Genomic DNA, 14421 nt, shown 5'->3' on the forward strand with positions numbered 1-14421 from the left:
AACTAGCCTTATCGGAGAAAAGAAAAGCGGATTATTTGTTATTTTTTTATTCACAATGTGGACGTGGACCTACTAATACGTCTTAAGGCTTTTAACAGAAAACCACGATACAACGTGATTTTTATTTTCGGGGCTTTATTGAAACCGTTGAATTCAGAATATGGTAAAGTAGCTCCTGGGTGGGGAACTACTCCGTTAATTTTTTATAGCTTGGCTCATTTCCAAAGGCATCGTGTACCGTAAGAGCTCTTCAGAAGTCAAAGCTGTGAAGGTTTCGTATAAATCTCACAAGGAAACAATAATTTGATCAAAGACTAAATCAGTGTCGGCTATTCAATTAAAGTTCAATACACTTGATGAAGTTCTTAAAATATCACGAGAAGATGTACTTTGTAATGTTCGTAAAAGTTTATGAGGTCACATCAATTATTAGTAGACTTACAAGTAAATGAATATGTTGAAAATGCACATTTAGAAATCTAAACTTATTTTAAAAATAAGCTTAAAATATATTTTAAGCTTACGTAGCTTTTTTTGTCCGAAGTCTAAAATGAGTTTTGGACCAAGTTTTATTCCAACTCACATGTGTACTATCTTAGATTGATTTGTGAAATTTACTTTATGTAAATTAAGAGTGGTTGAATCTGCTAAGGAGAAAGGCTAAATGAAATATTTGCACGTGTTGTTCGTTCGTATTGTTTATACGGACGATTTCTGTGTAGATAATTGTTAAATTGCCCATTGATTCATTTTGCTTTTTTGGAGTTAGTACATATGTAATCCACTAAAGGTGTACATAGGTTTTTATGTAAATCAAATATTAATTGTGTACACAACCATAACCATGGATGGCCAAGAATTTCTATGGACACCTCAGCTCGAGAGTCTACTTGAAATCCGTAAAGCGTTAGTCAACTTCCTCTGCCGCACCAAAATCCACAACAAAAACCATAAGCCTGACGCCTAGGTGCCCAATCGGATCAAGAGCCGGACACAGGTAGGACCTACACAAAGAGGACACATGTCTTAGGTCCAATGCTCATTCGTGAATTGTGTACGGTCGGCCCTTTATGTAGCCTTCAAGCGAGATGTCTATATGTCGTATTGTGATTCAGATAGTTGACACGTCTGTCTGTGACTCGTTGACAAATTTTCCAAATATATGGATGTAATTTTGGTCATGAATTTCTTTTGTTTGTTTCACTATAGTTTGTACACGTGTCTTGTTTCTACTTGTACAGCTCATCCCTTTGTGTCTATAAAAGGGTGAAGCTTAAAGTTAGTTGGTTAGCGTTTTATTTTCTTTATGAGATCTGAATAGAGTTGTACATAGAGGTTCCTTGGGTTGTAAGGTTCTCTGGTTGTAGTTGTCCTCTGAGATCGCTTGTAAAGGAGAAAACGATAGTGAAGAAGAGGAAAAACAAGAAGAGACAATGTATCTCCCTCCAGTCTAGATTAGATCTTTTTTTATCGAACCAGGATACATCGATGTGTTCCTTTTCTTTTCAATTTTTCTTTCTCTGTTCATTCAAGCATTTTGTCAAACGCCTTAAACACATTCTGAGAGAACGTGAGGTTTCAAGAAGCAATTGTGAAATTGCTGTTACAATTGGTATCAGAGCTTTTGGTTAGGCTTACTATTCAAGAATGGGTGTCACAAAGATCGATCTCGACAGATTCGATGGAAAAGGGGATTTCAACCTTTGGCGACAAAGAATGCGAGCAATCTTGGTACAGATGAAGGTCGCAAGAGTTCTAGACGCAGAGAAGCCATGGCCAGAGAAAACGACACCTGAAGCGAAAGAAGAGGCGTTGGAACTGGCCTACAGCACAATCATTCTCCATCTCGGAGATAGGGTTCTTCGCGAAGTTGCCAAGGAGAAAACCGCCGCTGCAGTTTGGGCAAAATTGGAAAGTCTGTACATGATGAAATCGCTCACCAATCGCATCTATCTCAAAGGGAGGCTTTTCGGCTTCAAAATGAACGAAGAAAAGACGATCGACGACAATGTGGACGATTTCAACAGACTCGTCATTGACCTGGAGAACATCGGAGTTAAGGTTGAAGACGAAGACCAGGCGGTAATAATCTTGAATGCACTCCCAAAGACTTTTGCAAATTTTGTAGATACTATGAGATATGCAAGGGAAAAGTTGACACTCGGAGAGGTACAAGCGGCATTGAAGTCAAAAGAGATTGAGTCCAAGTCAACAAAGGAATTAGCAGAAGGATTAGTTGCTCGTGGAAGGTCGGATAAGAAGGATTCCAAGAAAAAGGGCAAGAATCGCTCAAAATCTCGGGACAACAACGCGCCGCCTAAGATCAAGTGCTACCACTGTCACAAAGAGGGCCATATTAGACGCAAATGTCCAGAGCGAGGGAAATCAACTGAGAATACCTCCAACTCAGGCGATGCCTCCATAGTTTCAGACGGATATGAAAGCGCAGAAGCCCTGAACGTAACCAGTAAAGATTCCAAGAATGATTGGATCTTGGACAGTGGATGCACATACCATATGACACCAAACAGGTCCTGGTTTGATGAATACAAAGATGTTGAAGAAGGCTCAGTGCTCCTTGGAAACAACAAAGCATGCAAGGTGATCGGAATTGGCATAGTCAAGATCAAGATGTTTGACGGCATTGAACGTACTCTCCCAGACGTAAGGTACATCCCTGAACTGAAGAGAAATATGATCTCTTTAGGTACCTTAGATGCCTTAGGATATAGGTTCAAAGCTAAAAACGGAACTATCAGAATATCTAAAGGCTCTATGACTGTTATGAAAGGAGCCCTGAGTAATGGCTTGTATAAGTTGTTTAGGAACACAATTTTGGCATCTTCTTTGAGTGTGACAGGTCCTGAAACTGATAAGGCCAAGTTGTGGCATGCCAGACTTGGCCATGTCAGTGAAAGGGGTTTAGCAGAATTGAGAAGACAAGGCTGTTTTGGAAAAGACACAGTTGAGAAATTGGGATTTTGTGAAAATTGTGTCTTTGGCAAATCAACCAGAGTCAAGTTCAGCAAAGGAGTACACAGAACAAAAGAAATCCTAGAGTATGTTCACTCGGATTTGTGGGGCCCAGCAAGGACTATTTCCCATGGAGGAAGCAGGTACTTCATGTCCATCATTGATGATCATTCAAGGAGAGCATGGGTGTTCATAATCAAACAGAAAAGTCAAGCTCTTGAGACGTTCAAGAACTGGAAAATCATGCTGGAAAAGCAAACATGGAAAAAGGTGAAGAGAATAAGGACAGACAATGGGCTTGAGTACTTCTCCGACGAGTTCAATCAGTTCTGCACTCAAGAGGGCATTCGGAGACATCACACCACAGTACACACGCCACAGCAAAATGGACTAGCTGAGCGTTTCAACCGTACTTTACTTGAAAGAGTAAGATGTATGCTCTCTTATGCAGGTCTATCAAAGTCATTATGGGCAGAGGCTGTTAAAACAGCTTGCCACTTGATAAACAGATCACCTTCTACAGCCATCGACTTGAAAACTCCCATGCAGGTTTGGTCTAACCATCCTGTTGATTATAGTACACTAAAGGTTTTTGGTTGCACAGCATATGCTCATATCAAGCAGGACAAGCTAGAGCCAAAAGCCTTGAAGTGTATCTTCATCGGCTATCCTGATGGGGTGAAGGGCTACAAGTTATGGTGCCTCGAACCGGGTCACAAAAAGGTCTTAATTAGCAGGGACGTCGTGTTTAATGAAAATGACTTCCAAGGAAGAGTAACTTGCACTGATGTAGGTTCTCTAGATCAAGATGCTTCAGGAACCATTGAGGTTGAGGTGGAGCTCCCCAAGGAACCTATTCTTGCCACTGACCCAAGTGGCTCAGGAGACCAGTCGCAACAGCAGAGTCAACACTCACAAGCCACAAGTCAGAGTCAGAGTCAGCAACCAGTAAACGACTACTCTCTAGTCAGAGATAGAGAGAAAAGAGCTTCTAGGCCCCCTGACAGATTTGGTTTTGCTGACATTATAGCTTATGCTTTCTTAGTTGCAGATGATATACAAAGCATGGAACCAAAGAGCTACAAGGAAGCTGTGAAGTCCAATGACTCTGACAAGTGGCAGGAAGCCATGCAAGAGGAATATGACTCTCTAATGAAGAACAAGACCTGGCAAATCGTCTCAAAACCAAGGGGTCAACGTCTAGTGGGATGCAAGTGGATCTTTAAGATCAAAGAAGCTGCAAGTCAAGCTGAGAAGCCAAGATACAAGGCACGCTTGGTGGCAAAGGGCTTCAGTCAACAAGAAGGAGTGGACTATAACGAAATCTTTTCACCAGTGGTCAAACACAGGTCAATCAGGTTCATCCTATCTCTTGTTGCTCAGTTTAACCTTGAGTTAGAGCAGTTGGACGTTAAAACTGCCTTTTTGCATGGAGACCTAGATGAGACCATTTATATGACCCAGCCAGAAGGTTTCGAGATTTATAAAAACCTGGAGAAAGTTTGTCTTTTGAAAAAATCCCTTTATGGACTCAAACAATCTCCAAGGCTTTGGTACTTCAGATTTGACAGTTTTATGATTAAACAGAATTTCCTGAGAAGTCAATTTGATTGGTGTGTCTACTACAAGAAGCTATCTGACCAGGTCGTGATTTTCCTACTCTTGTACATGGACGATATGTTGATAGCCTGTCAAGACAGTCTAGAAATAGACAGACTAAAGGTACAGCTCAGCCAAGAGTTTGACATGAAAGATCTCGGCATGGCAAGGAAAATTCTGGGAATGGAAATATCAAGGAATAGAAAGTGTTCTCGGTTACATCTGTGTCAAGAGGGTTATCTCTCTAAAGTCCTAGACAGGTTTGATATGAGGGATGCAAAGCCAGTTTCCACACCCCTTGCACCTCATTTCAAACTTTGTTTAGATCAATGCCCTGAAACAGATGAAGACCAAGCCTACATGGATAGGGTTCCTTATGCCAGTGCTGTTGGAAGCCTAATGTACGCCATGGTCTGTACTAGACCCGACCTCGCTCATGCCGTCAGTGTGGTCAGCAGGTTTATGTCTAAACCAGGGAAGGAACACTGGCAGGCAGTTAAGTGGATCTTAAGGTACGTGAGAGGTACTTTGAAAACAGGTCTCAGCTTTGGTGGAGCTAAGGAAGGGTCAGAGATTATTTCTGGCTACGTGGACTCAGAATTCGCAGCTAATATCGACACCAGAAAGTCAACCACAGGTCTTGTGTTCACATCCTTTGGCACAGCTATCAGTTGGAAAGCTACTCTACAGTCAGTGGTTGCCTTGTCGACTACGGAAGCAGAGTATATGGCCGTTACAGAAGCTGTCAAGGAGGCAATCTGGATGAGGGGTTTAGTTGCAGAGCTTGGTTATGCGCAGAAGAAAGTAATTGTGTTCTGCGACAATCAGAGCGCAATTCATTTGGCGAAACACCAAGTTTTTCATGAGCGGTCGAAGCACATAGACGTTTGTATGCATTTTGTACGAGATGTTGTGAGTTCCGGTGAAGTGGAGATTCAGAAGATATCAACTGATCATAACCCAGCTGATATGTTGACAAAATCAGTTCCAAGCAACAAGTTGTGCCACTGCATGGAGCTTGTACAGGTTATGGAAAAGGCTAAGCCCTAGGGGCTTGAAAAGGGGAGATACTTTGTCTGACATTCAAGATCAAGGTGGAGATTGTAATTTTGGTCATGAATTTCTTTTGTTTGTTTCACTATAGTTTGTACACGTGTCTTGTTTCTACTTGTACAGCTCATCCTTTTGTGTCTATAAAAGGGTGAAGCTTAAAGTTAGTTGGTTAGCGTTTTATTTTCTTTATGAGATCTGAATAGAGTTGTACATAGAGGTTCCTTGGGTTGTAAGGTTCTCTGGTTGTAGTTGTCCCCTGAGATCGCTTGTAAAGGAGAAAAAACGATAGTGAAGAAGAGGAAAAACAAGAAGAGACAGAGTATCTCCCTCCAGTCTGGATTAGATCTTTTTTTATCGAACCAGGATACATCGTTGCGTTCCTTTTATTTTCAGTTTTTCTTTCTCTGTTCATTCAAGCATTTTGTCAAACGCCTTAAACACATTCTGAGAGAACGTGAGGTTTCAAGAAGCAATTGTGAAATTGCTGTTACAATGGATACGTTGCATCTTCAAATGGCTCATTCGTAGTTTTTATATGATATGTTTGTGATCCATATGTGGCTCGTCCATGGACAAGTCTTATAGTATTTGTGGCTCGCCCACATGCATCTACGGCCAAGTTGTGTGTCCGAAGACCGCCAACTTGTTTTTTGTAGATTATTGGTGGCTCGGACAAAAGACCATATTTGGTCATTTACATGTCAAGCCCAAATAGGATGTTGTACGTCGCTGTATTTCCAATTCAAACTTGGTTTGTGACCAACTCTGTGTGTACCATCGTATCTTGACCAGGGCCGGCCCACCCACTAGGCTGGTTAGGCAGCTGCCTAGGGCCTCATATTTTCAGAGGAAAACAAGGCCCATATATTTTGTTAACAAGTGTACTTGGTTTGGACATTGAAGAAACATGATGCCCAATTATATATTTAGAATACTTAGTTACTTTTTGCTTACAAGAGGCTCAATCAGTTTTTTATGTGAGCAACAAAATTAGTTGTGCTTGACAGTTGGCACTCTGGCATAGTTTGGTAGATACAAAACAATTAAAACAAAAAATATATTAATTTCACTCTTTAACATGTGTATGCATGCCAACAAAAAAAAAAGTAAGTATGCAATATTACTATTTAAGCAAGATAAATTCAAAAATATTGTAAGCACATTTTTAAAAAAATAATGACTTTGACGTGGATTTTGCAAATATAGAATACCAAAGGAGGTTTTATTAGATTCTTTTAACTTATTAAAAATTATGGTTAAATACTATATATATATATATATATATATATATATATATATATATATATATATATTCTGTTATATTTTATTAAAGGCTTTTTTTTTTGCCTTAGGTCTCAGTATTTGTTGGGCCGGTCTTGATCTTGACCCACTACTCCAATTTTCCGGCGGATAGGCTTCTATCTATCTTTTTTTTTTTTTTTTTTTTGGCGAAGTGAAATGTCGATGTGACTTTGATTTTTAGGGATCTCACTCTTTGGGCAGCCGTTGGAGGGAATTTCATACCTCCATGTACTCTAGCTATAATGCACGATTGTTCATAAGGGATTTTTTTTTTCGCTTGAAGTTCAAAAGGGACTGTGAAGGTGAATATTGAACTTCTGAAAATTTTCCTCCAAAATAAAGTAATAGTAGATGATGAGAGACAAAAATGGACTCGATGATGAAAATATGAAGCATTGAGGTCAAGTCGCATTTTATCCAAATATAGGATTATTTTTATTTTATAGTATTTTTGGAAATCATACATTATTTATTATCAAGTCTATGTAGTGAAATGTATCTTATTATGAACAATAAAAATAATATTTTTTCAACATCCTATTTTTCACAATTCTACCTCAAGGCGATGGTGTAGGTTAGGCGAGTAGTTGTTATCACATTCTAAAATACTAAAAATTACCGACAAAGATCAACCGTTGCGAGATTAAATACTCTCAAGAAGTATGGTCATCGTCTTACATACAGATTGATCAAATAGATGAGAAATTTCATGAATAAAACCCTCTAATGTTTCTAAATTCATGAATAGATCTTACTGGAACTTTATCAAAAGTAAACTATTAGGACTATTTTGCCCTTAAAAATAATGTCCGATAATGAAAAGATTCATCGAGGAATGAGTTGGTCTATACTTCTCGAAACAATATTTCTAAAAATATATTCGTTGGTTAACTCATAATCACTTGCTTTTTTTCCCCCTCGTACGATGACCTAAATAAAATCCATATTTCTATTGAAAACAGTAGTTCTCTTTTATTTTTCTTCTTCGTATTCTAAAATATTTTTTAGAATGGGAAGATTGTTAACCATATCCATACATATCCAATCACTCACTCACTCACTCAGACTCGAGAGAGCCTCCACTTTATTAATAATCAAACATACATACATATCCATCAGCAGAGTTTTGAGTTTCGATTTAGGTTGTGTACCAACTAATGAAGACTGAATGAGTGCTTAGGAGGATAATATATGGGTGTGTTTGGTACCGATTAAATTCTACTGTTTTTGTTTTTAGTAGAAGCTAAATCGATTTTGTGGCGTTTGGTAAAACTGCTTTTGGGAAAAACTTTAAAATCGCTTTTGAAATTTATACAAGATTCAGAAAAGCTACTATTCTTAGCTTTTTTTAAAAGCGTTTTTAAAACAGCAAGAGAATTACTTTAATATCCTTAGTCAATTTTGGAAATCTCTGAACCCATACAAACAAATCACAAAACTCAAGACAGAGAGAGAAAGAGAGAGGGAGAGACTCAAATTCACTTCAAACGCACGCGCTTTCTCTCTCTATCTATCGATCTCAACCTTGTTTCAATGGCGGTTTCGCGGTGTTCGTCGGTGATGTTGGCGGTGGCGATGGCGATTCTGGCGGGATCGTGGACGACCGAAGAGGCGGCCGAGAACCACGCGCCGGCACCGGCGGTGGACTGTTCGAGCCTGATATGGAACATGGTCGACTGCTTGTCGTTCGTGTCGAACAACAGCACGACGGAGACGTCGGAGCCGACTTGCTGCACCGGACTGAAGACGGTGCTGGAGAGCGGACCGGAGTGTCTGTGCGAGGCCTTAACAGCGCTCAGCTCAGCGTCGTTCTCAACGTCACCAAAGCCACTTCTCTCCCCGCCGCTTGCAAGGTTTCCGCTCCCTCCGTCACCAATTGCGGCCGTGAGTTCTCTCTCTCTGATCTCCCTTTCACTTATTCCACCTAGTGAACAGAGAATCGGAATACCGATGATCGGAAACGAAATCTATTTTAAATCGTTAGATTCGTAACACACAATACACATAGTAGGCGCTGAAGAAGAACTCCGTCTCCGGCGAGAGAATCTCCTCGTGGTTCGAGGTTTGGTACAGAGAAGAAGAAGAAGAGCCATCGAAGACAACGAAAATGAAAAAAAAACAGAGCAAGAGAAGCGTGAGCGAAGTTTTGTTCCTTTTCTGAGTTTTTATTTATTTATATATTTGTATTTGTCAGTGTTATTTGTTTCAATAATGGAAATCTATTTGTTGGCTTTCTCTGTATCTCTCTGTGAATCAGAGTTTTTTTTTTTTTTTGGGAGTATGAGAGTTGAGACAACAATGCAATGCAGAGAAGGAGAGACACGGTCCACTTATGAGCTTTGAGCTTTGCTGCAATTTCTCTCTTTTTGAAATACTAGAGCGTATTGGCTGGTTCATACTTCGAATATGTCTATTTTAGTCATTTGATCATAATATATTTATTTTACCAAACGTTAAATCAACTTTTGTTATCAACAACAACTGTTTTATAAACAGTTTACCAAACACCTGTCAATTTTAAAAAAAAACAGTTTTTTTAAAAAAGTGAAACTAAAAGCACTTTTTTAAAAACCAAAGCTGTGCCAAACAGACCCATTGTGTGCTTTGTTTTCGAGACAAGATTTTTTTTTTTTGTTTATGTTTTTATTATTATTAGTATAATTAGATGTGGAGGGCTATTTGTGTCTAAATATGGGACAAAAGCCTAGTTTTGATAAAGTTTCGTATCAAGACTGTTCATGAATTAAGACCAATTAAAGACGTTAAGCTAATGCCTCTTTGAGTTCCTGTAAAACATGGGAATCACTCAACTCTTAAACTTGGACCTCTTACAGGGGTTTCCGAGCAATTGGATCTTCTTTTCACTTGCACACCCTATTCAAAATGGCAGCTGAATGTGCACAAGTGACTTCCAAATTGTGAGATGACATCAACAAGACCACCATATCCGCCGATCGCTACAACCTGAACAAAACACATATGTATGTACTTAGACACCTCGGAAGACCGCCATGATTTCCCAGTAGTGAGAATACTACAGGAACAAAACTTGTGAAGAATGAAAATCCATATGGATTGCAATTTGATTTGAAAAGAGAAAGAAAAGTTGGGGTTTAGCGAAAACATACACCAGATGGATGTAATGCAACAGAGAAAGCTGACTGAGGAGCGCATTGAATTCGTGAGAGTATGGTCTCGTTTATGTCATAACGGTAAAGAACGGGTTCTGCTCCGACTGCCAGCACCTGAAAGAAGAGCCAATACATTTTTGAACCCAAGTCCCATGAGACAAATTGTGGTGTTTACTTGGCCACAGAGAGAAGAAGAAGAAGAAACTAAAAACTCACCTGATTCTCGTCAAAAACTATATCCTGCACAGACGCTGGAGTCGAAACATTATATATACATTCAGAAGCAGCAAGATTCCAAACCGATAAACCCTGGCCACTTCCACAAGCCTGCCAGAGCACACAAGAAAATGTGAAGAAAAAAATATTTAGCCAGAAACTGAAGAACACTGCTCTGGCTAGAAAATTGAGGGAGAAGATGCAATAAATTATGCCCGAGCCATATAGCTTAAAAAGAACATAAATAGTTACGTGTTGTAGTATGTCAATGCAAACAGGACGTTGAAATGTCTGATCTTCGGACTTAGGTTTAATTGTGCTTAGTTACTTACCAACCAGCTTTGACTGGTGTCGAGAGCAATACAGCTAACATACGAGTGCCCTTTTGCCCCCATCTTCTCAGCTGGCCGAACTGCCTTCGTACACTTTCCAGTTCTGCAATCTTAAAGTGGATATCCAGTATTATTTATAGACAGCAAAGTTTGAACACGGATATTGGTGTGCAATGCAAACAACCCATACAAAGCAATAGACTTTTTAAAGTTAGGGGAGGGGAAACAAACAAAAAGATCCTCCGCTTACATAATTTTCTGCCACAAGTACATTAAAACGGAACTACAGAAAGTGAGCGAGATATTTACCCCATATGCGTGCGGTCCCATCCTCCGAGCCAGTTATTATCTGAATTTTAATTTACAAAAAATGAAAACAAAAAAAAATATAGGATGTGCACAATGAACGCGTCTTACTAAAATTATATATATAGAAGAAACTTGCTAAGATTATTTTTTATAGAAGAAACTTTCATTATATATACTAAAATTGTGACTGGAAATTGCCAAGACAGCGAATTACTGAACACTGAAACCGAAACAAGAGAACTGAACCAGCACTGGTAGGGGTGTGTACGTCCGGTTTGGTAAAAAACCGGCCTCTAAACCGGACTGGACCGGACCGTTCTAAACGGTTTGGAAAAATTGAGACTGGACTGATTAAGAAAATACACAGAATCATACCAAGCCATTTTAGACTAGTCCGGTCTGGTTCGGACCGGTTTACACCGTTTAGAATATTTTTTAATTTTTTTTTATACAAAGTTACTAAGAGAAAAGCTAAAAAAATATTTTTTTTTACAAACATTTACACAAGCCTTCTAGTAATCAAGATATTCAACTCAAATTAGTAGAGGATTAAATGTTTTAGAATTATAGAAATATATATTAAAAAAAATAATAAAAAAAAACTTTAGGATGTGACACTCAAATTAGGCTAGCAAACTCGCTGTTGAGGACAATGTCACACTGTTTACATGCTATCGCTACGGGTTGACCCAATCTCTAGAATAGATGGCTAAATAACAGAAAAAAAAAAAAAAAAAAAAAAAAAAAAGAAAAAAAAAGGAAGATGATTTTACCTGATCATTTGTTGCAATTATACTATGTAGATAGTCTGAGTGCCCCTTGAATACCATTTTAATTTGACCGCACTCCTAAAAGGTGATAGTGGAGAAGAATATCATGGATGACATTTTTTAAGGAGGAAAAAAAAAGAGTGCATTCTTTTCCTTTTAACATAAACGTACCACATCCCAACAATAAGCACAAGAATCACCAGCAGCAGCATATATAGATCCCGCCTGAAAAAAAAAAAAAAAAAAAAAAAAAAAAAAAAAAAAAAAAAAAGGTATTTTTTTTAATGGAAAAGAATGTAGTTCGATGGGGTTATAAATATTTTGACATATCCAACAGAGAGTCTAATGGGCAATAATAATTAAAATTTGAAGGAAACTTACCAACGAATTAACAGCAATAGCATTGTTTTCAGGGATTGGAGATAGAGCTCCCCAAGGACCTCTACAGAGTACAATAACAAAATTATAAAAGGAAAGGGAGAAACGAGAAATCTTTTTGACGAAAACTATAATATCAATGCAAAATGCGTCAACCAAAACCACCACCAAACAAGTAGTGTTTCGTAGATAGCTTAAATAATTCCACACCTGCAAATCTTATTACAGTTTACCTGTCACTGCAGTAAATTCATAATAAATGATATTGCACTTCTAGTTCAGACCTAGCGTCAGAAACTCAAGTACAAACAAGTAGCGCAAAACAAACTAATGTATCATGACAGCCAACTCACTTATGCTGAGGATTCACCAGATCAAGTATCGGCTTCATGTGCTTTCCTGAAGAAATGGAATGAGCATAACAATAATTATAATATTATTATGGATGGTAACAACGAAATAAGAACAGCATCGCAATTATCGAACGCGCAGGCTTGCATAGTCATAACTATGCCAAACAGAATTTATACGTGCGATATAAATTCACAGATAACGATAATCACAAGTTACATTCTGTACCCTGAAAAGTAACAGGCACCTTAGATTCTGTACAGTCCATCCACCTCCATCCACGAATCCGACCATCGTCACCACAACTACACAGTAAAAACCATTACAAAACCAGCTATGACTACCTCAAACTACACACACGCGTTTTTCTCGGCTATATGCTCAGCAGTTTCAAGCTCTTGCCATATCCCCAGAAGTGACAGAATTCTAAGATATATACGCATCTATCTACATACATACGAAACACACACATACAGACATTGATACCTCAGCAACAAAGCATCTTCACCATCTCCATAGAATTTCGCATCATAAACAGGCCCGTCGTGAGCCTGAAGAAAGCAATCCGGTTCTGCCACTAAAAACCTGAAGAAAAAAAAAGAGCACACACAGCCAAAGCTCAAATCCAAATCAACCTAACCATGACTGAATTCAAAGCGGAGACTCACTGCGAAGAAGACTTCACGTCGCCGAATCCCAATGGCTGCACAAAAATGCAATAAGTAAAACACACTCTCAGAGCAACTCGAGAACACGGCTAAAAAAAAGGGAGGGGTTTGAGAGTTACGAGCTCGGAGACGATAGAGGAAATGGAGTAGGAAGCGAGCGCTCCGTCGCTGGAAGCAACGACGACGGAGTCTGGATTGGCGTTAGGGTTTAGCGAAGGAGGCCAAACGGTACGGAACACCGTTCGGGTGTGGATTTCTCGGTCTTTGAGAATGCTTTCTCTGTAGGTCTCTACGTCCCAGTTGGTGGCGTCGCCGCACATTCTGGTCTGTATGTAACCTCTGACTCTGACCTCGCTTCGTTTTTTTTTTTTTCTTTTTTTCTTTTTTTACTCTTCAACTCTGCCCATTTGTGCACAGTCCTGGTGTTTTTTTTTTTCCTACTGTGTAAGATAACATAAAAAGCGACGTTAAAAACATGTATAAAAAAATTAAAAATAAAAGGGCTAATTCCACAATTTTTTTTTTATATCGAAAATTCCACAATGTTAATGAGTTATAACTTATAACTAGTCTAAGTTGTGATACCTGCTATTTAATAATATAAATAATAATAATAATAAAATTAATAATACAGGCGTTAATTAGTTCTAGTACAACAATCAACTCAATAGTGACATAAATTGAGAGTTCATATCCATGTAATATATAGAGTTAAGTCGAAAAATAATTTGGCATGAGAGTTTAAGCAACATCCTAAATGTTTGGATCAAATGACATATTTAAAAATATATTGAATTTTTGTATATAAGAAGGGGAAATGTTGTTTATGAACGCATCAGTCGTGATGAGACTGAATTTGATTGAACATAATGTATGGCAGAGCTCAATACTCATTTGAATGACTCAAACAGCTGATAGCTCATCAACATTGCTCTTTAAGAAAGAAGCAAATCATCTCATTCTTTTCGAGAGAAGTTTGTTGGTATCCCGTTCCCGCCTCCTCTATCTCTCCCCTCGTTGGTTAGGCTTTAATTTGATGCTAAGTGGCACGAAAATTGATCACTTTGTTCACTTAAGCACTCGTTTAAATTCTACCAAACTTTGAGTTTATATTATTTGATTCTTCTTCTGGCTGTTTTAATGTTCTTCATTGTTAATATACTTGAAGCCATACGTAGAAATTCATATATATTTTAGCATCATTAAAAATGACACTCCTACTAAGAAAATGACACAAATACAGCGAAATATGACTCTCCCAAAACCAATATCTAAGCTCAATGATCAGTCCAAGGCCATGTCCCTCCAAAGAAATTGGAAAATTTTCATAACTAACATA

At 38.5% G+C, this 14421-nt stretch overlaps 1 protein-coding gene and 1 pseudogene across 1 annotated transcript; one reads left to right on the top strand and one right to left on the bottom strand.

The window, feature by feature from the left end:
- The first annotated feature begins 8389 nt into the window (after positions 1–8389).
- LOC149400160 (non-specific lipid transfer protein GPI-anchored 31-like) lies at positions 8390–8855 on the top strand (annotated as a pseudogene).
- A 692-nt stretch (positions 8856–9547) lies between these two features.
- Positions 9548–13506, bottom strand: DWA1 (DWD (DDB1-binding WD40 protein) hypersensitive to ABA 1). The gene is made up of 13 exons (XM_089613792.1): positions 13202–13506; positions 13083–13117; positions 12901–12999; positions 12643–12719; positions 12417–12462; positions 12067–12127; positions 11857–11910; positions 11689–11763; positions 10916–10955; positions 10607–10716; positions 10275–10385; positions 10056–10172; positions 9548–9891 (listed from the first exon to the last, which is right to left on the bottom strand). The coding sequence occupies exons 1-13, from the start codon at positions 13400–13402 to the stop codon at positions 9802–9804; spliced, it is 1116 nt and encodes a 371-aa protein (XP_089469918.1). The 5' UTR covers positions 13403–13506; the 3' UTR covers positions 9548–9801.
- Between the last annotated feature and the right edge of the window lie 915 nt (positions 13507–14421).

Source organism: Urtica dioica, chromosome 4 (assembly GCF_054948205.1).
Source record: "Urtica dioica subsp. dioica isolate 48M chromosome 4, U.dioica_male_clone48M_v1_H2, whole genome shotgun sequence".
In the NCBI taxonomy this organism is placed as follows: domain Eukaryota; kingdom Viridiplantae; phylum Streptophyta; class Magnoliopsida; order Rosales; family Urticaceae; genus Urtica; species Urtica dioica.

What these genes read in the sequence shown, in the direction of transcription:
- DWA1 (XM_089613792.1), bottom strand. Translation starts at nt 13,402, where the DNA reads ATGTGCGGCGACGCCACCAACTGGGACGTAGAGACCTACAGAGAAAGC. An exon ending in CCTCTATCGTCTCCGAGCTC is followed by an intron (nt 13,118 to 13,201) that starts GTAACTCTCAAA and finishes ATTTTTGTGCAG; the next exon opens with CCATTGGGATTCGGCGACGT. An exon ending in GACGTGAAGTCTTCTTCGCA is followed by an intron (nt 13,000 to 13,082) that starts GTGAGTCTCCGC and finishes TTTTTTCTTCAG; the next exon opens with GTTTTTAGTGGCAGAACCGG.